At 45.2% G+C, this 22,744-nt stretch overlaps 1 protein-coding gene across 2 annotated transcripts in view; it reads right to left on the bottom strand.

Annotated features, from left to right (window-relative positions):
* LOC146839206 (CD5 antigen-like) overlaps positions 1-22,744 on the bottom strand; it is a 768,433-nt gene that overhangs the window by 630,190 nt on the left and 115,499 nt on the right. For both annotated transcript variants that reach the window (XM_085603219.1, XM_085603218.1), the window contains exon 2: positions 20,445-20,518. In XM_085603219.1, the coding sequence (XP_085459345.1) occupies positions 20,445-20,508 (64 nt within the window). In that variant the 5' untranslated portion in view covers positions 20,509-20,518. The remainder of the gene's footprint in view (positions 1-20,444; positions 20,519-22,744) is intronic.

Raw genomic sequence — 22,744 nt, 5'->3', positions numbered from 1 at the left:
GACACATGACAGTGTTGAAGGACCAGATCCAGGCCTCCAGACCCACCAACAGATGACACAGGACAGTGTTGAAGGTCCAGACCCAGGCCTCCAGACCCACCAACAGATGACACAGGAGAGTGTTGAAAGACCAGATGCAGGCCTCCAGACCCACCAACAGATGACACAGGACAGTGTTGAAGGTCCAGATCGAGGCCTCCAGACTCACCAACAGATGATACAGGACAGTGTTGAAGGACCGGATCCAGGCCTCCAAACCCACCAAAGATGACACAGGACAGGGTTAGAAGGGCCAGATCCAGGCCCCCAGACCCACCAACAGATGACAAAGGACAGTGTTAGAAGGACAGATCCAGGCCTCAGACCCATCCAACTTATGATGAGGACAGTGTTGAAGGACCAGATCCAAGCCTTCAATCTGACTGACAAGGAATTTATTTCCAACAACACAGATACCAGGATGACACCAGATAGAATATTGGATTTATTACTGGACACTTCTCCCCCGCCCCATCCTCATGGAGAATGCAATCCACCCAACATAGGCTCCCTGGAGAGAAGTGACTTCTGAATACACACATAAGTACTTACACACATACACGTAAAAGTCCTTGCATTCAACACAACTATTATTTAGGCCTGGGCTGAGTTCCTCAAGCAGCGGAGTGAGGTAAGTTGCGCTGCTTGTGCTTATTTTTAGCACTAGGACTTTGTTATGTGCTGTAAAATCAGCACAAACGGCACCACTCACAGCGCAAGAGGGTGCATCTTCTTTCTGCCTCTCGAGTAGATTTTCTACTTGATCAGCAGCTTTCTCAATGCGAGCGGCAGGTCTCTCAATGCCAGCAGTAGTGACCTGCTGCGACCGCCCGCATTGAGAAATCTCACCAGGAGGTGGTCTAGCACGAGATTTTCCTTGCAAGCTAACTTAATGTTGGTGAGCTGCGTGAGAGGAATAGCTCCACTCCACGCCACTACGTGGGTGCTTTTCCGAACTCCGGAGCATATTATCCAGCAATTTATTGCTGCATTAGCGGCACTTTTATGGCGCTAACACAGTTTTTTCTGAATAATCGTTTACCAAGCTGTCGCTAACATGCTTTATCGACAGCTTTCCGGCGATAGCAGCCAATTTTATTATCGCCTTGTATGCCAGCAATAGTTATCGCTAATGACATGCAAAATAGGTGTTCCCTCTCAAAATTACTGAAAAAATGTTGCTAACACAACATCGCACTATTGGCAATGATGGCCCAGACTCGCAAAGCGATAAAAAAAGTCGCGCTAAGGCCCTTTAGCTGCAGGAACTTAAGACCAGAAAAAGCTGGTCCAAAAATGGTGATAAAGGGAGGTATATAAGGGAGACTAGCGCAGAGCCCCATCTGAAGACCGACTGAAGCCATGGAGGTACTAATCATTCATCTTTGAGCACCATGAAGGCAACAACCACCACCTCCCCTACCACCTCCCCCAGGACCACCACCGAGTCAGCGCCGCAGAAGACAGCAGGCCCTGGGCAGACATCTCAGCCTCGCAGACCTAACGCCAGAAGATGTCATTGCCCACTACAGGCTCAAAAGGACATCCATCCAACACATCATGAACCTGATAGCCCACAGGCTGACGCCACCAACACAGCGGAGAACCAACATCCCTCCGCAGACAAATCTGGTGGCTGTGCTGCACAACCAACAACGGCCAGAGTCAGCTGAGTTTCACAGGCAGACTTTTCAATCTTCCTCTCCACTGTCTTGGATGGCATACTCAGCCTGATACCCCAGCACCTTCACTTCCCCAACACTGTGCAGGAACAGAATGAGACAAAGCAAGGCTTTCATGCCTTAGCTGGATTGCCACAGGTGCTGGGGGCAGTTGACTGCACACATGTCCTATTTGTGCCCCATGTGGACAGCGCACACACATAAAGCAAAAGAAAGCACACCCATTCTATTAGTGTGCAGGCAATAGTGGACCACCGGGGCATGTTCACCAATGTTATAGCCAAGTTCCCAGGGAGAGTGCATGATTCCTACATCTTACGACAGTCCATCATAAACCAGCGCTTCCAGAATGGCACACATGGAAATGCAGTTCTTGTTGGTAAGTAATAACTGAACACACCACATCCCTCAACACCACATTCATGCAACTCACAATTGTGGGAATGTACATTTAACAAAATAACATACAAGATGTCAATCAACATGCCCACTTACCAGACACAACAACACAAGTTACTGTGGGAACTGTGGCTAGCTATGTAGACATACCATCCCCAAAGGCCTAGCCCCTCCGCCACTCATTTGCAAATGCGGGAGAGGTGGGAACTAAGTATTTGTGACGGAGGGACTCGACCCATAAGGAAAGTACGTACACAAGGCCCAGTGTGTCGGTGTTGTGCTGGACAGTCAGGAGTAAGCTGAACGCAGACCTGCCCATGTGGGCATATAGTGTGTTTCCGTAGTCCAGCCTGATGGCAATGTCTGTGTGGGTGACTGCCCTACCTGACAATGGGGGATCAATGTGAAGGTTGCATTGAGGATGCAGAGACAGCTGAAGCAGCTGCAGGGCACTGCGTAGACCTGTTGGTTCATGGAGAGGGAGGAGTCAAATACGGTGCTTAGGTACCTAGATTTGGGGAGGCTTGCCGAAGGTGTTGGCCCACCAGGTGATGTCACATGCTGATGGGTTGCTTACGAGGATGAGGACTCATGTCTCCTCTGCGTATAGCACCCCCCAGCTGTTGATCATCCATGTTGCAACTTACAGCAATACGTCCTGGAAGCCCAGTTTTGTGTGTGGACATATTTTTGATGGAAACTATGAGCTAGGTGTCCTTGTAGGTGGTGATGTTTAATGGTATCCTCAGTGTTGCACCAGTTCTTCTCCATGTGTCAGCAGATGCATCTGCCAACTTAGATTTTTTTGGGTGACCGAGGTGGCATTTATTGCACGCTGTATGTTGGAGTTGCATAGTGGGGCAAGTGTGTATGCGCAGTTTGAGATACATGTCTGTAATTTACGGTCTAGCGCTAGTGGTGCCGACTGCAGTGTTATGTGTGTTGCTGTTGATAGTGTTGGGTAGCATCTCCTCATTGACTCATCTCCAATAACTTTGTGTGGTTCCGGATGTGGTTTAGGGTGGCTTGGGGTTTACCGACGAGGAAGTGTATGTGTTTGTGGTCACTACAGGTGAGTTTTGTGGGGTTGATGAAATGGACGAACTTTACACATGCGAAGAAGGTGTCAAAGGTGTGCCCTGCCTAGTGGCTCAGTGTGGTGAAGATTTGGGACAGTCTGATGTCAGCAAACATTTCCCAGAGTGTAATGGATTTTGAGTAATCGTGGTATGTGAGTTGGAGGCTCCGCTTAGGAATGAGTACGCAGTGCAGGGAGTGGACGGAGTGGTGTCTGATTTTGTTGATGGTGTGGGTGAAGCGTTCCTGCCCTCAGTGGCCCCTGCAGGCAAGCGTGCGGCTGAGTGTTGCTTTGTGGCAGGTCTGTCCATGAAACTGCATGTGTTGTGCTGTGGGGCAAGTCTGGTGGCAGCAGCAGAACTGAATGTGAGCCATGTCTGTTGTGGCCTTTTGGCAGTTCAACGTTCTCATGGCGTTGACTGTGAGGAGGGCGGATGAGTGCTATCTCTAGATGGTAGCAGAGCCAGGGTGCCTGCTGGTGTTCATGTTATGCATGCGGATTTGCGCAGATGGCCTTAATATTGTTGCACAGAAGGAGTGCTAGTGAGGCTACCGAGCAGCGGACACAATCAAACAGGCTCGGGGGAGGGAGGATCAACTGTGAGGTAATGTAATTAGCATTGATGCTGGTAAATAGTCAGAGTTGACACATGGCTAACATGAATTCAAAAAGAGCACTAATCACACACCACAAAACTATCAACACTACCAACACAGCATGCATAACCACTAATGGACACATCTCTCCATCACATGTTACAGGTGATCAAGGATATGCACTCTGCCCATGGATGATGACACCCCTCCGAAACTCCACCACACAGGCCCAAAGGCAGTATAATGCGGCCCAGAGATGCACGCGGTCAATTGTGGAGCGCACAATTGGCGTGCTAAAGTTATGTTTTCGTTGCCTGGACATCACAGGTGGCAGACTGCTGTACAGCCCCGAAATGGTGAACAAAATCAAAATAGCATGTTGTGTACTGCACAATATCTATGTGCGCACCAATGCCCCATGGATTCAAGTGCCTGCTGCACCGGACGATGACCAGGATGATGATGAAGATAGGGCAGGAGCGATACACCCCACAGTTAATGCAGCAGGAACGGCCCGAAGGAACAGAATAATAAACAATTTCTTCACCTGAGCAAGTCAAATGTATATCAGTGCAAAATGACCCCAATCACGGTTTGTGCAAATAAAAAATACAACACACATACCCTGCCTGCATGTTATTCTCCTGATAAGTACATAACTCTGAAAATTGTGCGTTGCACAATAAGTGCAAATAATATCACAATAGTCAATTAATGGTGGGTATGTCCCTCAGTACAGAGATGCTTTTTAGTGTGTCAATTGTGCAAAAGTAGAGTTTTCAAAAATGTTGCTGTCATTTTGTGTAAATCATTAATCATAGGGTGTCCTCTGTGCTAAATTCATAATTGTAGTGTGTTGTTTGTGGTAAATGATTTACTTGAGTGTGTCTGGTGTGGTAAATAATGAAATGTGTGTGAAATGGGGTATAAGATGAAAATGGGCGTGAAATGGGGTAAAAGATAAAAAATGGGCGTGAAATGTTACTTAGCAAGATGTATTGGTATGCAGACTCACTAGATGCTTCCCCACTTGGTGTACACAGGGCTGCATCTCATGAACAGGCAAGGGGGCACATTGCATCTCAAGTTAATGTGCCACTTTGCCATTTGATGCAGCACTTATTTTGTGGTCTGATGTTGATCTTGGACTATATTGGGCTGAGTTTTCTGTGCACATTTCCAAATATGTGCGCCCGCAAATATATGTCTTGCAATGTATTGTTTGAGTCGGATGATATGTGCCTATGCCACCATGGACAAGTGTATCCTATTGTAGGGATTCTGCACATACACAGAACTATGCACAAGAAAACAGGACCTCAGTGAACAGGTGTGTACCACCTATCACATTAGTACCCAAAAACCCAATCGACTAGCTATAGTGTCTCATTCGGTCTCCTACAAACATCAAGGAGATACGAAATGATTAGACAACCCAGAACATAAACACTCCTGACTCACCTCAGGAGTTGCGGGAACAAGACACACTCTTTCGCTCACTCACACTTGTCCACAATAAGAATTGACAGAGTCACTGAAATAGTCCATCATTTTTATTTTAACTATTGTGCTCTGCAATGAAGTACACGAGCCACTACCAGTAGAAAAATGCATGAACTTAAAACAGTACGGATGTTTACAACACCATAGAATACGAAAGGAGAAGTCATTTTATAAAGACTGGGGAAACGTTAGGCTATTAGGCCAGGCCCCCCCTCCCCTTGGTAAGAAGTAGTTTATTTTATATAAAGGTAGATCTCTAGGCGCTGTCGGCAGACCCCCTACCTGAAAGCCTGGATATAAAGGTTACATCATAGGAACAGCAAAGCTCTTCTCCAACAGCTTTCTCTCAGTGTCTCAAAAAACATGTTGCAGTGCAATATTAAAGCACGAATCTCTAGCACTGCAGCTATGAGCACAATGTAAATCTAGGCACGAAGGACTGACCAGAACAGTATAATCAGAAGGAAACAACAAGAGGCATTGCTGATCGACTTTGCATATTATGTTCAGACCGTGCTCATGGAGAGGCAGAGAACATTAAAACAACTTTTAACATGCGAAGGGTGCAGACAGAGTGTCACAAAAACAAAAGCATTTAGTAACGTGTGCAAAATAAAAGCACGAGGCAAGCTAAGATTCTGCTAACTTAGCAAAGTCGACAAGGATACTAAGAAACACACGACACCCTCCCCCTGGTAGGTCCTTAGGACGTAGAGAAAAGAGACCAAACAGAGTTCACAATTTTGGAGTAGAAAAAAAACAAATTGGGAAAAAGTGAAAGTTCTCCCCAGAAAATGTATTCGTACTATGGCATAAGAGAATAACATATATCCATGACAGCCGAGTTGTGATGAGTAAGGCAGTCAATCCATGAAGGTTTGGGTGCAGAAGAATGTAATCCCTTCCGATAGATCTTCCCTGTCATCGGTGGAAAAAAGTGAGGACATCCAATTGAGTAAGTTGAAGGAACAAGCGTGCTCCTCTTAAGCAGGCGCTCCCATAGGATGGATCGGTAAACTTGCTTGGTATTCGATGAAACTATGTCACAGGAAGTGCTGCGCTGCTGCACAGATATCCCATTCATCCAAGATTCCTAGTAAAGCTGCACGTGTCTGTTGACCATCCACAAAACAAGCCTTGTCTACGGGACCCATCAAACGCCAGAAATCAGGGATTGAACACCACACCGTTTGATAGGCATAAATCCATCGTCCAATCGAAGGCGTAACTTCGACAGTAAAGGACAGGCTGAACGCAAGTATATTATGCAAAGCGAAAAGTCAACGTGTAACTGACGCTAAGCGTTGCCAAAGGCAAGCAACCAAAAGGCTGGTGAAGGCGTTCACGGTACAGTTGCAGCTGGACGGGTCTGTGTTGTGCCACAAAGCGAGCAGCCATTTCAAAGCACTATTATGAGAATCCGGATACCAGCTGCTAGCGCTAATATTAAGGGTAAACCTCCAAAGGAGCTAGAAAAGATGCAATGAATAAAAGCAGGTATTACTCCAAATATAGCCTAAAAGGAAAACACAAGACCAGATTCCACACATTTAAAAAAATGTGCAAGGCCCGTAGTGCCAGATGCATTAATTATTTTGTGTATGAGCTCCCGAAAATGGAGTGGGAGGCTGGTATTTAGAAGGGACTGTATTTCGCCAGAGGTCCGAGCCACCTGTACCTCGAAGGTTTCACGGGCGGAAGTCAGGGCCACCTCCTGTTGGAATAGCAAAGCTTTGAATCTGCTCAAATTTTCGGACTCTGTTTTCAAAGTCAGAATGGAAGGCCAAGGTGAGCTATCTAGACTCTCCCGCGGGGGTGCAAAAAGCACATTGCTACAGAAAGTCACGTGCTGGGAAACTGTTACTAAATACGGGATCCCGGCTTTTAAACCACTGCAGTCTTGGTTATTTAAAATAAGGCAACTGCCATTTGTAAGCAGAGTAAAAACAGGAATTATTGATGGCATTGGAGTCCAGACAGAAGAAACAATATTATCCAAGGTGTAAATGCGGGAAAAAAGCGTGTTAATACTATTGTCCACTAAAGCAAGGACTTTTTCTAAAGTTGCTTTATCAATTTGGTGCAGTCGGTAGGCTGCTTCCATCTGTGAAAGTTTCCAAATTTCATTGTAAGAGGCATTCATAAATCTCTACACCCTCGGATTATGAGGAGCCAAGAGAAAATCAGCTAAATCGTTATCATCTAACAAGAGGGAAAGATGTTGTTTCACAGATGCTAATATGGATCGTTCCACCCATTGTCGGCATAATTTGCCCACTGAATATGTTGTTACCGAATGTTTAAGAGTATAACGAGGGTCAGGTCGAGTTAGCATGAAACCAGGCATTACATTATTAAAACGCAACTGGCATGCATTTGTATGTATTGGTCAAACTATCCACCCCGATGGCTCAAGCTCAGAGACATTAAAAATGTTATTGGCAAGCAACGCTTATGCTAACTTAGCAATGTCGACAATGACCATAAGAAGCACGTGACAATCCGGGACATGATCCACCGTAATTGTGGGTATGCACTGCAATGTATTTAATTGTGCATGAGTGCCATTGGGCCCGTCCACCCCCGTCCCCCAAGTCCCTGGTTGTTACTCACCCACTTGTTGTTCTGTCTGGTCACGTTCAGCAGTATCCTGGCCCACAACTCCGACACTGCCTCATCCCTGATGAATCGGGACACCTGCTCCTCCAACTCATCCAGCTCCTCCTGTGGCGCTGGACTCCCGCCTCCAGTCTTCTTTGTTGCTTTCAGGTTGGCTGCTAGTTTCTCCTTGGTCTTGCGCTTAGTATCATGCCAGCGCTTCTTGCAGTCGTCCACTGTTCTCCTCCTCTCTCTGACGGCATTCATCTTGGACACACTGTCCTGCCTTCTTTCTTTTTTTTCTTTCCAATGTCACTGTGGAGGTGACAAACAGTTCTTGTTGGTGTTCAGTCACCTCTGCAATCAGGACCTGGTTTTCCTGCTGGCTGAACTTGGGTTTCCTCTTGGCCTTCACATGGGTCTCTGGCTGGTCCTCCTGGGAATTTGTGGGGTTGTTTGTGTCCTCTGCACTGGTCCCAGCTTCATCCATGGCTCCTCTGCTATTTCACAAATCTTTTTCTTTTTTTTCTGCTTGGCAGGCCTTTTGTAGTGTATTTTCACGCTGAACGTGAGAGATGCAGGCCTGGTGTCAATTACCGATCCGATTCAGGCGCTAATTGGCGCATCGCCACTTTTTTTACGTTAGCGTGAGGATTTTTATCGCCTTCGCGCTAAATCTCTCGACGGCCATTTCCACCAGAAAGGGAAGCTATCGCCTGTTGGCGGCGTGTTGCTAATACACCGCTAACATGGCGATAGATTCTAGTGTTCAACGGCGATAAAAATTCTCGCGCTAAACAATGATTGGCGATAAATATCGCCATTTGTTGCTAATATCCCCCTCGGTGTTTTCCACAGAGTGGGAAAAACTCAGCGAGCAGAGCAGAATTTTACCCCCAGGTCGACAACATGGCAGGAGCAAATGATGTGTGACTAATTTGCAGTTATCACTATGGGAAAGGGTGCAAGCAAAAGGGTTGTCACCCCAGATAAAATGATGTCCTTGGTATGCACCTTGTTACCTAGTAAAGCCCTCATGAACCAGATAGACACAGGGAACGTCATCTGGGGGTGGGAACCAAGACTGAAAAGTGACAAACTGTACAGCCATTCAAGTTATGGCACGCTGAGTGCGTGTCAAAAGGAGTTGCACAGCAATATGCACATAAGTGAACAATATTCACGAGTATTCCATGGTTTTATCAAATTCATCCATTTTATTCAATGGACAATCTCAGATCATGAAGAAGCTTGAAATACAGAAACTTTTTGCCCCTGACGTGATGGTTAAAAACGTATGATGATATTTTGAATAAAATGGATGAATTTGATAAAATCATGGAATACTCGTGAATATTGTTCACTTATGTGCATATTGCTGTGCAACTCCTTTTGACATGCACACAGCGTGCCATAACTTGGATTCATGATAATTGGCGTTTTTTTGGGACGGGGCGCACAGGAGTCCTGCACGCTAAACGGAAGAAAACAATGATGAAACTAAGCATTAAGACGATGAGGGTGTGCTTCAGGATTAACTTTTGAAACTGTACAGCCAAACAGAAGCAGGGACCTATGCCTCCCTGTTGAAAAATAAAACAGCGATATGATTAAGCATTCACTGAAGACATGCGCTCTTTATGTCTGAAACGTGTTCCTTGTCTTATATTGACCAATGTTCAGACTCCATTTTGTATAGTCATGACTCCACGTGCTTTGCACGAGAAGAGTCCTACCTCTTTGCTAGTCACTCCTGTTATCTGCCCAGCGACAGTCTATAAATAACTCCTTTGTCCGTTTCACATATGCCCAGAGCTGACCACATCTGTTACCAATTAGTATTTCCTTGACTATGTTTTCGCGGGCCTTGGAAATTGTTAAACTCCGCCCATGTATTGATTTTGTATCGAACATGTCCATATAAGGTAATGAGTCTTGCTTCGCGTTGTATCCGCCCACTTATGAGCCCTTCTGTTGCGTATAAAAGGGGACCATGTGCGCACATTCAGTGTGCTACTCTGTACAATACTGAAGAGTGTTGTGTAGGTTGTAGGACCACCCTTAAGGGTTAATAAACTTTGTCTTTGTATTTGCAGTTTCCGTGCCAACTTCCTTATAGTATTTTGTACGCAGAAGGGCGAACCTCTTGTACTAGCGGGCCTGGCTGGGGCCTGTACCCATCAATTGGCGCCCGTCACGTGGGGCTCATCGGCGACTTGGATGCTCGAAGGATTGGTCGTGACGAAGGAGAGGAACCTGGCCGGGGATGTGATCACTGCCAGTGGCGCCTTTTAGTCCTGGCATCCCGAGGTTTTCTTCCTTCCCTTCCGAGCTGACCATCTGGGTGGCGCCGGTCCTCGACTGAGACCTCTTCTGTCGGTTTGCCACGTGATAGCCGTTTGGGCGAATTTGGGACTTGGCAGTTGGAACCTGGATGCTCTTGATTGGTAAGAACCGTTGTACGGTACTTGCTCTGAGTTTTTTGAAGCCTGGGTTGGCTATTTGATTTGATTTGTGATGACCGGTCATATTTTGTAAAAAGTAATGTGGGAATATATGCGTTGCAACACATATAGGCAGGTAATGTGGAGATATTTCTCCAGAATTGTTTGAATTTGAACGGCGCAACGTTTAAGTGCCCTTTTTGGATAATACTGCATATTTTGCATTATTTTTGAACATGCCTGCTTTGAGCGCACTCCGTAAGTGGTGCTGCTGTTTTGGAAACCGGTTAAGTCTTGAGGAATATGAACCAGCCCCCCCAGAGGGGACTCCTAATAGGGACATGTATGTGAAGCACGGTCTTTCCCGTATAATGTACAGCACATTGTGGAGGAAATATACCAAGAAGGATCCTGAGTTGCGATGGCCTTTGTATGGATCGTTTGATATACGTAAGATTGAGTATGTGGAACAGTGTATATGTAAGCGGCGTGCTAGACCAGATATGTTTGAATGTATACGATTATGGGTGAAAGAAGTGCGTGAGCGCGAGGAACGTGAAAAAGCGCTGATTGACAAAGAGCAATGGAAAAATGACCATGTAAAGGCGCAGGAAGCGAAGCGTCGTGAGGACAAAGAATTGGCGGAAAAACAGGAGAAAGAGCATAGGTTGCAAATCTCGGGTCAATATGCTGTTCGGCAGCCTCTTTACCCTGTCCTTACTAATCTTGAAGATGATTTTTCTCTCTTAGATCGTTCTTTGCCACCTTATGTTGCTCCATCTGCTCTGGGAGTTAAGGATTCTGGTTCACTTCAGGAGAAGGTAGATACGCGGTCCATGCTATCATCTGCTCGCATGGGTGAGCTTCGGAAACTTTCTTTTCGTGCGGTCCAAAATAAATTATCTTTTGCAGACTTATTGCCGTGGTTACTGCCTTTCGGAAATATTCTAATGTTTTTGAACCTGATGATGTAGTATTAGATTCTAAAGCATTACGTAACGGTGTCTTTTCTCCCTCTGAGGTACCCGATGCGGTTCGACGGCTGTTTGCGTTACGGGACGAGATGCTTTAGCTCAAAGAAAAAGCGCGCCAAAAGAAAGAGGAGGAGCAACTGAATCTCCGGGCGGGCGGAAAGCAGTCGTCCATTTCCCATGCAGATAAGATTGAACTAGTGCATGCTAAACCGATGCGAGAAGCAGCACCTCTGTATGTTCCTCCTAAGGGAGCAGGAACTAGTTCGGATACGTCTTCCCCCGATGCTAAAGGATATTTTGTGTACAATTGGGTTTATACTCCCTGGCATAGGGCTGATGCCATGGCATTGAAGACTGCATTGCCTGATCCCCGAAAGAATCCTGCTGCCTTTTATGAGGAGGTTGAGGGGGCTATAAATTCCTGTACTATGACTTTAGCAGACATAGATTTGTTCTTTGGGCTTATTTTGCCACCGGATATGTGACGATCTGTACGGAGAGTAGATGATGTAGCTGTTTTTAAAGCAAAATGGTCTGACATAGAAGATGAGGATAGAGAGAGAAAAGCAGCGCAAAAGCCGCCCCAGCTTATTTTAGACCTCCCAGCTGCTATTTTGACAAAGTTAAAGACGATTATCCCCCCTAAAAAGATTGATTGGAATATGCTAGCCTCGTTCAAGCAGAAGGTTGATGAATCAGTCTCTGACTTTTTCACACGATTTGAGGAGACGTTTCATGATTTTAGTGGTCAATCACTTACGGATGATACGGGTCGACATCTTTTTGTTGATAAATATGTGTCGAATTTGTTGCCAGGAGTAGCAGCTCGATTGAAAGCGAGTGAAAGCTCTTGGTCCACATCGTCTCCGGCATCTCTCCTGACTATGGCTCAGCATTATGAGCGTCAGGAACAGGAAGCAAAGGGTAACGAAGAGATGAAGTCGAAGGATTTAAAAACTAAGGTGATGTTGGCGCAAGTGTATGGTCCGCCTCGCCGGGGTATTGAGAGAGGCAGAGGAGGATTCTACGGTCCCCCTTTTGGTCGGTCAGATGTAACTAAAAATCAATGTGCGTATAGTAAACAGATGGGTCATTGAGCCAGGGATTGTCCTGTATTACACGCACCACGTCCGGGACGTGACCAGGGGCTGACGAGAGGTAGAGGAGGTTTTTCAGGCCCTAGAGGAAATTCAAATGATCGTGCCCGATATGATCCTAATATGCAGCAACGTGATAGGCCTAATGTGTTTGATCGTCGAAACCAGTATCAAATGTCTGAGTGTGACCGCCCTGGGTATCATGATTCACAGCATGCATAGGATTGCGTTGGATGGGGGATGGAACCAGTTGAAGTGCCAGTAGATCAGAGGGGTCCTTATGTTACAGCAAGTGTTTTGGGTTCTACTGATCAGTTCCTGGTTGATACAGGAGCTATTTGCAGCACGCTGTCCAAGCAATTGGTTCCGAGGGCTCCCCCGTCTGGCTTAATGGTTACATCGATAGGGTTTGATGGCACACCTTCCCGTAGCCCTTTATCACAACCCCTTGCATTCCATGTTAATAAGTTTTCTGCACCCTGTCCGTTCTTGCTTTCCCCGAACACGCCTGATAACATTGTGGGTTTGGATATACTTAAACATTTCAGAGCCACGATACGTTGCTCCCCTGAAGGAGTGCGTGTGATTTTAAATGATATCTATCCTGTGACAGGGAGGATGTGTGTGGTTGCAGAGGATACCGTATTGGCTTCTCTACCCCGTACCTTGTGGGACACTGATGTGGGACAGATGGTTATTCCCCCAGTGCACATCAGTGTCAAGGAGGGGGCTGTGTTGCCACGCCTACCTCAATATCGCATTTCACAGGAGGGGGAGGAGGCGCTCGTGCAGATCGTACAGGACTTGATTAAGGTGGGAGTAGTGGAGGAAGTTCCATACAATGTCTGCAATAGCCCCATCCTTCCAATTTTGAAGAAAGACACTGATACTAAAGTTTATCGTTTCATCATTGATTTAAGGGAGGTAAATAAGATAGTGATACCTCAATACCCAGTAGTTTCAGACATCACGACATTGCTTACTCTGGTCCCGCCAACGGCGACCACATTCTCTGTTATCGATTTGAAGAATGCTTTCTTTTCAATCCCTATTCATCCTGATAGCCGGTATCTTTTCGGCTTTCCTTTAAATAATCGTTCATACAGGTTTTGTAGAGTCCCTCAAGGCTACACAGAAAGTCCTAGTATTTACAGTCAAGCATTAAAACGACAGTTGGATTCTTTTGTTCTACCTGAAGGGGTGGCCCTTATACAATATGTCGATGACATCTTGTTGGCGGCCGACACTCCTGAGCTATGTGAGAAGTGCACGTTATCCTTGCTTTCCTTTTTGGCATTGCACAATCATAAAGTATCGAGGAAAAAATTGCAATTCTGTAGACCAAAGGTAACCTATCTGGGTCACCTTTTGTCTAAGGAGGGGCATGCACTCACATTAGATCGCATTCAAGCAATTTTGGATACGCCAGTACCTTCTACACAGAAGGATGTGCGTGCATTTTTGGGCCTTACTTCTTTTTGTAGGCAATGGGTATTGGGTTTTTCACACATAGTTAAACCATTGCTAGCACTTTTGACGAAAGATGCTCCAATTCCCCTTCCCTGGTCAGATGAGTGTGAAAATGCTTTTCAGCAATTACGACAAGCCCTTTGTTCAGCACCAGTGTAAGGCACCCCTGATTATACGAAGCCCTTTACATTGTATGTACATGAAAGAGATGGATGTGCGTTATCAGTTTTAGAGCAGATGCACAGTGAAAAGCAGCGCCCTTGTGCATATTTCTCGGCAGTACTTGATCCTGTTGCCCGGGCATTGCCTGGTTGTTTTCGCTCGGTTGCGGTGACAGCTGTGTCAATACGCCAAAGTGAGGGGATTGTGTTATCTCATAAGCTGTTGGTACTGGTTCCCCACGCTGTTGATGCCCTGCTGAATCAGACAAAGACACAACACTTAACTAGTGTAGGATATGAGCTGACGCTGTTGGCTCCTCATATTACACTAAAGAGATGTGCAACACTAAACCCAGCCACATTGTTACCATTTCCGGAAACTCAGCCTGAAACACAAGAAGCACATGAATGCATTCTTGTAACTGAGGAACAGACAAAGGGTTGTATTGATCTCCAGGATACGCCCTTTACAGATGTGGATGGGTCGTGCCTGAAGCTACCAGATGGTACGACTTCAGCAGCGTATGCAATCACCACGTTACGAACAATAGTGGAGACAGCACGCATACCACAGAAATCAGCTCAAGCAGCGGAACTGATAGCATTAACACGAGCATGTGAGCTTAGTGCAGGATTGTGTGTGAATGTTTATACAGATAGCCGCTATGCTTTCGGAGTAGCGCATGACTTTGGCCTACTCTGGAAGGAGAGAGGGTTTCTAACGTCACACGGAGCACAGATAATGCATGGAGAGTTAGTCCACAACCTCTTGACTGCATTAACATATCCAAAGAAGATTGCCATAGTTAAATGTAATGCGCATAAAAGGGTGGTCGATAAAGTGGGAGAAGGGAATGCTCTGGCAGATCGAGTAGCACAAGAGACTGCGATGCAGCCTGACTCCACTGCAATGTATGTTGTGAAGTCACAGGCAGAAAGATGGCACCTTTTGAAGTCTTGCAAATGGATTATATTCAGCTTGAACGCTGTAATAATCTGAAATATGTTCTAGTAGTGGTTTGTGCCTTCAGCAAATGGGTTGAGGCATACCCTACGAAAGACAACACTGCGATTACTACAGCTAAGGTGCTATTGAAGGAGTTTTTCCCTCGATATGGTGTTTGTAGATTATTGTGGAGTGATAACGGACCTCATTTTATAGCGGATGTTATCAAGTATGTCCTGAAAGGACTAGGAATTACCCAGAAATTCCACGCAGTGTTTCACCCTCAGTCTGCGGGATTGGTTGAGAAATATAATGGCACGTTGAAGCTTAAGATAGCTAAAATTCAAGCTTCCACTTCTTTGACTTGGCCGGATGCTCTACCTTTGGCATTATTGTCAATCAGATCGATACCGCATTCTTGAACCGGCCTTACACCGTATGAAGTGGTGTTTGGACGGCCAATGAATATCTGGGGCCCACCAAAACCAAAATCAGTGTATGATGTACCTTGTGTAATGATGAGTGATTATCTGGCACAGTTAACTGATAACTTGGTTTCTATTCATCAACAGGTTCGAGAAGCGCTCCCTGATCGGTCCACAGGTGAAGGCCATAATCTCCGGCCTGGCGATTTTGTCCTAGTGAAGTCGTTTGAGAGACCGAACAGTCTGGAGCCGAGATGGTGCGGTCCTGAGCAGGTCTTGCTTGCGACGAGAACAGCTGTTCGGGTCTCCAATCGCAAAAATTGGATCCACTCTATACACTGTCGTAGAGGGCCACCTGGATTAGTGGAGCCTGCCGTATTGACCGACCATCGAGAAATTCTGACTGCGGAGAAAGGCCGTGCTGTGGAACCGAATGATACTGAGGAGCTCTTCTCGGACCAAGCGACCACTGGATCAAGAAGGTATCATCTTAGACCAAGGAAGTGAGTTTTTCAGTATCAGGACACGTTGTCAGAACAGCCCCTAGGTTAGTGAAACGGAGAGCCAATGAGGCAAGGGGGGGTATCAGCCCTGCATTAGTGTAGCAACACCCGTCTTGGCCCGATGGTGAAGAAATCAACCGCTGCCTAGGGGAAGAGTTCTGACAACCTTTTAGTTTCAGGAAGATATCGATATTTGTTTGAAAATGGAGAAGAAGAAGATTTTTTGTGCGACAGGTTTTATTGTTACCATAGCAATTGTTGCTACAACAACGTGGTTTGTTGAGGATGTAATTCCTGTCCGTGAGTTGCTTGTTATGTCTACCCCAGTGCCTGAGGAGCACTACTTCTACACCCTTCCATACCAAGAATTGAAGCATCGCCAGTCCTATCTGAATAATACTTTCATCCAGATGCTGCATCATACCCATGTTGCTACAAATGCTACAAACTGTTGGATATGTGGTATGATGCCAGCCCATCAGAAGAAAGGAGGTACGCCATTCATACCTCTTCCTTTCTCTCACAATGGCTCCTGTCGAGCATGGTACACTTTGCTCTTTGCCACACGAAAACCTACTTTTCAGACTTAATAAGGAATGTCATCAGGATAAAGAAGGCTTTCCACAAGCCAATGGAACAATATGGGAATGGGAAGAATATCGACCAGATAATGAATTGACCCCCTACATCTTTACGAACACTTGAGACATTAATATAAATGAGAAATTTGTAATTTCAGTGGCACAAGCCCAAGCGGACCTGTGTGTCCAAAGTGTCGGTTATATTCCTGTTGGTGTTAGTGATTGTATTGTTGTTTTGAATATAGACGGATTAAATAACAGTACATTTCTGGCCTCCCACAATACCTATTTCGTGTGTGGAAATAAAGGCGACTATCGTTTACCTGCCGGCTGGTCCGGGGTATGTTATGTGGCATTTTTATTACCCCCTGTATTCTTAGCGCCTGCATCCTATCATAAAGACTTGAAGTTATTAAACAATGTGACTGTAAATAGGTATAAACGTACTTTATCTATTGATGATGTTGATCAGACGGATACCAGTTTGCAACAGTTTGTTGATTTTAATCTAGGATTATTTTTCTTTGTTGGAACTGCCTTAAATAGTAGGAAGATTCGACGATTAACAAGGGTCGTAGAGGCTGTAACGAATCAAACTGCTGCTGCTCTTGGGAACCTTACAGAAGAATTGCAGATCACTAGAATTGTTGCATTACAGAATCGAATGGTATTAGACGTTATGTTAGCAGATAGAGGTGGAGCATGTAGAATCATAGGAAGTAGTTGTTGTGTGTTCATCCCTGATCACACACCATCAGTTTATAAAGCTATTAACAAATTGCATAAAATTGCTGCTGACATTCATACAGAAAATGGTACCTGGACCTTTTCTGGATGGTTCTGGACCTTAATTACTACATGGGGATGGAAAGTTCTAACTGGTCTCTGTATTATTGTAGCAATTTTGTTCACATGTTGTATGTGTATTCAATGTGGTCCTATGATATGTTCTTTATGTGTTTCACTTTGTATCCCCAATAAGAAAGCTATTGCCAATGTCACCTATCAAAAGAACCTAAAAAAGGAAATAACTGAGATGATGAGAATCGATATACATGATGATTATCTTGATTATCCTAGTAAGCTGAATGTCTTCAGCAAATGCTGAAAGGGCCGTCTGTTGAAAAATAAAACAGCGATATGATTAAGCATTCACTGAAGACATGCGCTCTCTATGTCTGATTCGTTTGCTTTTGTCTTATATTGACCAATGTTCAGACTCCATTTTGTATAGTCATGACTCCACGTGCTTTGCACGAGAAGAGTCCTACCTCTTCACTAGTCACTCCTGTTATCTGCCCAGCGACAGTCTATAAATACCTTCTTTGTCCGTTTCACGCATGCCCAGAGCTGACCACATCTGTTACCAATTAGTATTTCCTTGACTATGTTTTCGCGGGCCTTGGAAATTGTTAAACTCCGCCCATGTATTGATTTTGTATCGAACATGTCCATATAAGGTAATGAATCTTGCTTCGTGTTGGATCCGCCCACTTATGAGCCCTTCTGTTGCGTATAAAAGGGGACCATGTGCGCACATTCAGTGTGCTACTCTGTACAATACTGAAGAGTGTTGTGTAGGTTGTAGGACCACCCTTAAGGGTTAATAAACTTTGTCTTTGTATTTGCAGTTTCCGTGCCAACTTCCTTATAGTATTTCGCACGCAGAAGGGCGAACCTCTTGTACTAGCGGGCCTGGCTGGGGCCTGTACCCATCATCCCACACATGAAGCTTACACTGCTCATCCCATCTCCACATAGATACACATGGATCTATCACCCTGCCCCTCCCCCACTATGGATACCGTTAGAAAAAGGAATACTGAGCCACAGTAGAGGATTAAAATCAGATAAAGGGCCTGTACTCCATGACTATAGATCAAACGGCATCAACTATTAATCATCCAATGGCCTAGTTAGGTGGATGTTAACCAACCATGATAAAAGGAGTACTACGTTGGATGCACCAACTGTGTCCAACTCCGCCTAGAAGTCTTGCAGAGCCAAACAGAAATCACAGAGAGCACTTGTCACACAAGTCATCAGCATAATCTAGCTAGATGAGCAGAATGTTGAAATGAGGAGCACAACAAAATGTGGTGATGATGTCAGTTATGATAGACTATGAGAAACACTTTTCTTTCAACAGCTTGAAGTCAAAGATGTTCAAGATTCACTGACACGTCTCACTCAGTGTGGGCTTTCTCAGTGTGAAATATTTAATTAGTTCACTTATAGTTTTAGAAAGTTTGAGCCAGACCTGCAAATTTAAGAGATGCTAAAGAAGCAGATGGCAGCCTCCTCGGCAGCCTAGTTAAACAATGAAAGGGGGCTGAGGGGACATAGTCAGTAGAGTTTGGCTTCAGGACCTTTAGGATGGATCCAGACAAAAACTGTTTTAGACACAGTTCATCATTTCTTCTGGACTTGTCAAACCTTGGCTTCCCTTGCAGGGTTCACCTCCATGGACCATAAATAAGCCCCAGGAGGGGCATCTGCAAGTCAATGACAATGTAATTATACATTCATAATAAGCACTTCATTAGAAGAGATAAAATACCCCACTTGTTCTTGGGAGCACTTTAAGATTAATTAGCCCCAGAGTGGAAAGACATGAAGACCATGTGGGTATCAAGGCCCGGGTGCCTGCTGAGGGACGCCACTTTTAGGGATAGAGGGATCGTCCTAGGAGTGGATGGACATGCAGATCGTGTGGGTATCAAGGCCCGGGTGCCTGCTGAGGGAGCCCATTTCTAGGGATAGATGACTTTAGGTAAAGCCATGGTGCACGGGTGCCTGGGTTGGTGCTATGCAGCATATTATACACCAGTGCAAGGAAAAGACAGGAATGTGCAGTACTGTCTTAAATATGGTGCATCCCTGCCCTTCTCCTGTCATGCAGCACAACGCATTAAGGTGATTTGCTGCACTGTATGACATATTGGTAAATATGCCCCCAGTCTCTGAGTGGGGAATGTGCAGAGTGGAAGCGACAGCTCATTAAAAGCGTTTCTTGTGCTCCAGGTGCTCCTTGGGGTCTCAGGTGTGAATGGTGTTGGGCTTGTCTGGAAGCGTTACTTGATGAATTACTAGTACAAACAAGCCGTCTCGCTTGCACAGTCCTGGAGTCTCTTCATCTGAGGAAGCAGCTCAGATACATGCACTGCAGCAGACACTAATCTTATAGTTTAATGTTTTACATATTTCTTCACTCGGATTGGACTTGCATCACCAGTTCTGTATCACTGGATGACATTTAGATGTTAGGGGCATATCAACAAGGGCTTTATCTCTGCTTTTTTGGCTTTAAAAGCCAAAAAATCAGAGATAAAACTAGCACCCTATCAACAACAGGGTGCTAACACGCAAATTTGCATGTTAGCACCCTTTTACTCTACGCTTCCCCTTGTATCTCTAATGAGATGCAAAGGGGGCGTTCCAGAGTAAAATAATAGGAGAAATGTCGCTAAGCGACATTTCTCCTATTATCAAGAATGTCGCTAACCCTGTTAGAGACAAAAAAAGCAGCGCTAACCGCGGTTAACGCTGCTTTTTTACGTCTGCTAATTTTCAGACTTAGCCATGATAGCCTATGGAAGGAGGATATCATGGCTAAGTTTGCCTGTCCCTATCAACAAGGTAACGTGTGATTATCGCTGGGTTTCCAGCGATAATCTCACGTTAGCCTGTTAGCGTGTAGATTTTTATCACTATTGAGATAAGCGTTGCTAATATCACGCTATCTCAGCGATAAAAATTCACGCTAGCCGGCGATAATTATCCTCACGCTAAGAGCACTGAGCGATAATTATCGCCGGTTGTTGTTGATATGCCCCTTAGTGAGCTATATGTTGCACACTTTACCTCTGTGGTTAAGGTTAATTTCAACAGCCTATGATCTTCATTACATGACATTAATACCCTTCCTCAGACTGAGTCCGTACTCACCGAAGGCAGGCTGAAGGGCAACAACAATCAGGATCTGAAGAAAGCAAACACTCTTCACCAGCATCTTGGAGGCTCTGAAAAAAGAATGAAAAGACTAGTTTACTCTAGACTGACCTGGTTCATTCTCCATCTCTCAGTAACCCAGGATTTATGTGACTGCCAGTACCTCACTTTCAAACATTTTAGTCATAATAAAAATGAAGAATGGGCTGGACATTGAGGAACAAAAATGTGCATCTCACTCTTTTGACATGAAACCTGGACCATATGTGGAGCAGCATTAACCTTAATGCACTGACGCTCAGAAAAGAGAAGCATTTAAAACGAGATGGGAAGGGTAAATCCTTCAATCCCAAGCACGTATTACAGAAAAGTGGTTATTAGTTGAGAAGGGCATAAGGCCTTAACTTGTAATAAATCTACATGTGTTTCTTTACTGGGAACCAGTCAACTCATAGCAGCACTTGATTGTCTCAGTGCAGAAAATCAGAGAAGTCTAAGGCCTACTCAAGGGGAAGGTGTGGACTTGTAATCTCAATCCACTGGCAACCAACAATAACACTCAATAAATGTTTAGCCAAACAGTGCTGTTTCTTAGATTTATTTTATTTTATTAGAAATATACTTCTAATGCTGTGGATGAAAATTTCTTTGGATCCTGAACCTTCGATAACAACACTCGCATATATACTTCTTGCAACATCACAATATGAAGGATATTTAAATGGGGCAGGCCTACTGCCTTTATCAGGGTGTCACCACATTAGTAAAACCAGACATGCCATATTTTGAAATATCAACACCAATAAAATGAATATGGACAGCAACCATATTCAAATGGTAACCATTGCACTCTCAATACAATTAATGTCAATAAAACATGTTCCTACTACAGGCTGTGATGATAGCCTTGTATTGCATGCAAAATAGATGTTATTATTCCTCTGCATGTGCCTGCTGCTGGCTCGGGTGGCAGTGGCTCCTGGAGTCCAGTCCCATGAAGCCAGACACCTTCCATTGTTCTCATCTACCTTATTTTAAGCCATATTCTTGACCACCATTTTTGTGAATTTGTGCGTGTCTGACATGATTAATATATTATGGTGGGAGAATTTCCAAACTTCATTTCATTTTCAGCTTTGTCATTGCTTGTAGTGGATAAAGAGCAGCTGCGTGTGTGGGCAGAGACAGAACGGGTAAATAATATCTTTGCAATCATTTGCCTGCCATGTAGTAAGTTGTTTCTTCATGGGAGAGGACAGTGGTCTGACAGAACAGGGCAACCTCTTCTTTGTTATCCATGTCCCTGTCTTTGCTGGTGTCAAGAATTCCTGTCATACAAGGGAAACACGCCCTTATGTAAACAGGAGAGCTGTTACATAACTCAAGGAAAACACGCCCTTATGTAAACAGGAGAGCTGTTACATAACTCAAGGGAAACACGCCCTTATGTAAACAGGAGAGCTGTTACATAACTCAAGGAAACACGCCCTTATGTAAACAGGAGAGCTGTTACATAACTCAAGGAAAACACGCCCTATAAAGGGAGGAACCGGGAGGTACAACGCTGTCGGATATTGTGTTCACACCGACGTACCTGCTTCGTGAAGAGCAGTGTTCCGGAGTGGTGCTCCAGTAAGGCAAGAACGGAGGTAGGTCGAGTCGTTACTCCCTGGGCCGTGTCTTGCCCCATCGTCACCTGTGAAGGACCCGGAAGCTCTACCGGTCAACCATTGAGCTTCGCTTTTTGACTCGGCTGAGTCCAAGCGCAGTGGCGCTTTTGCTGGTTGGAGTCGTAACTCCCAGCCCGACCAGAGACACAGGGACTGCCAGCTGTAACGCACACCAGGAGGTGTTTGCCGCGTTACAGACTCGGAAGTCCACAGGATCGATCGAGCGGCTGCTCTCGGTTCAGTCTTCTTGCTTGTGATTGGGGTATCGGGGACGCATCACCAGGAGGTGACTCCGCGTCCCGGTGCAGTCTGAGGAAGAGGTTGAGCGGCTGCTCCCTTCAGGTAGAGACCCCGGCTGGGTGTTTCCCTGACTCCTCGATTCTCCCCAACACTCTTTGTGCCCCTCACAGCCTACCGATTGGCATTGTCGGCCATTTCATTTCTGCCCTCTGTTGGCATACGCCGGGATCGGCGTATATGCAGAGGACGGTTAGGACCATCCGTGCTGTGGGCTGGTAACGTACTTAGCCTGGAGGATTCCAGTGACTATAACTTTTGTTTGTTCTTTGTATTTTATTTGCCTTCATTAAAAGAACTAACCCTTCACAAGTGGTTGCGTCCTCATTG

The sequence above is a fragment of the Triturus cristatus genome, chromosome 4_2 (genome assembly GCF_964204655.1).
Source record: "Triturus cristatus chromosome 4_2, aTriCri1.1, whole genome shotgun sequence".
Lineage (NCBI taxonomy): Eukaryota > Metazoa > Chordata > Amphibia > Caudata > Salamandridae > Triturus > Triturus cristatus.
The sequence above is the reverse complement of the archived record's forward strand: the minus strand, read 5'-3'. Positions and strand labels throughout refer to the sequence as shown.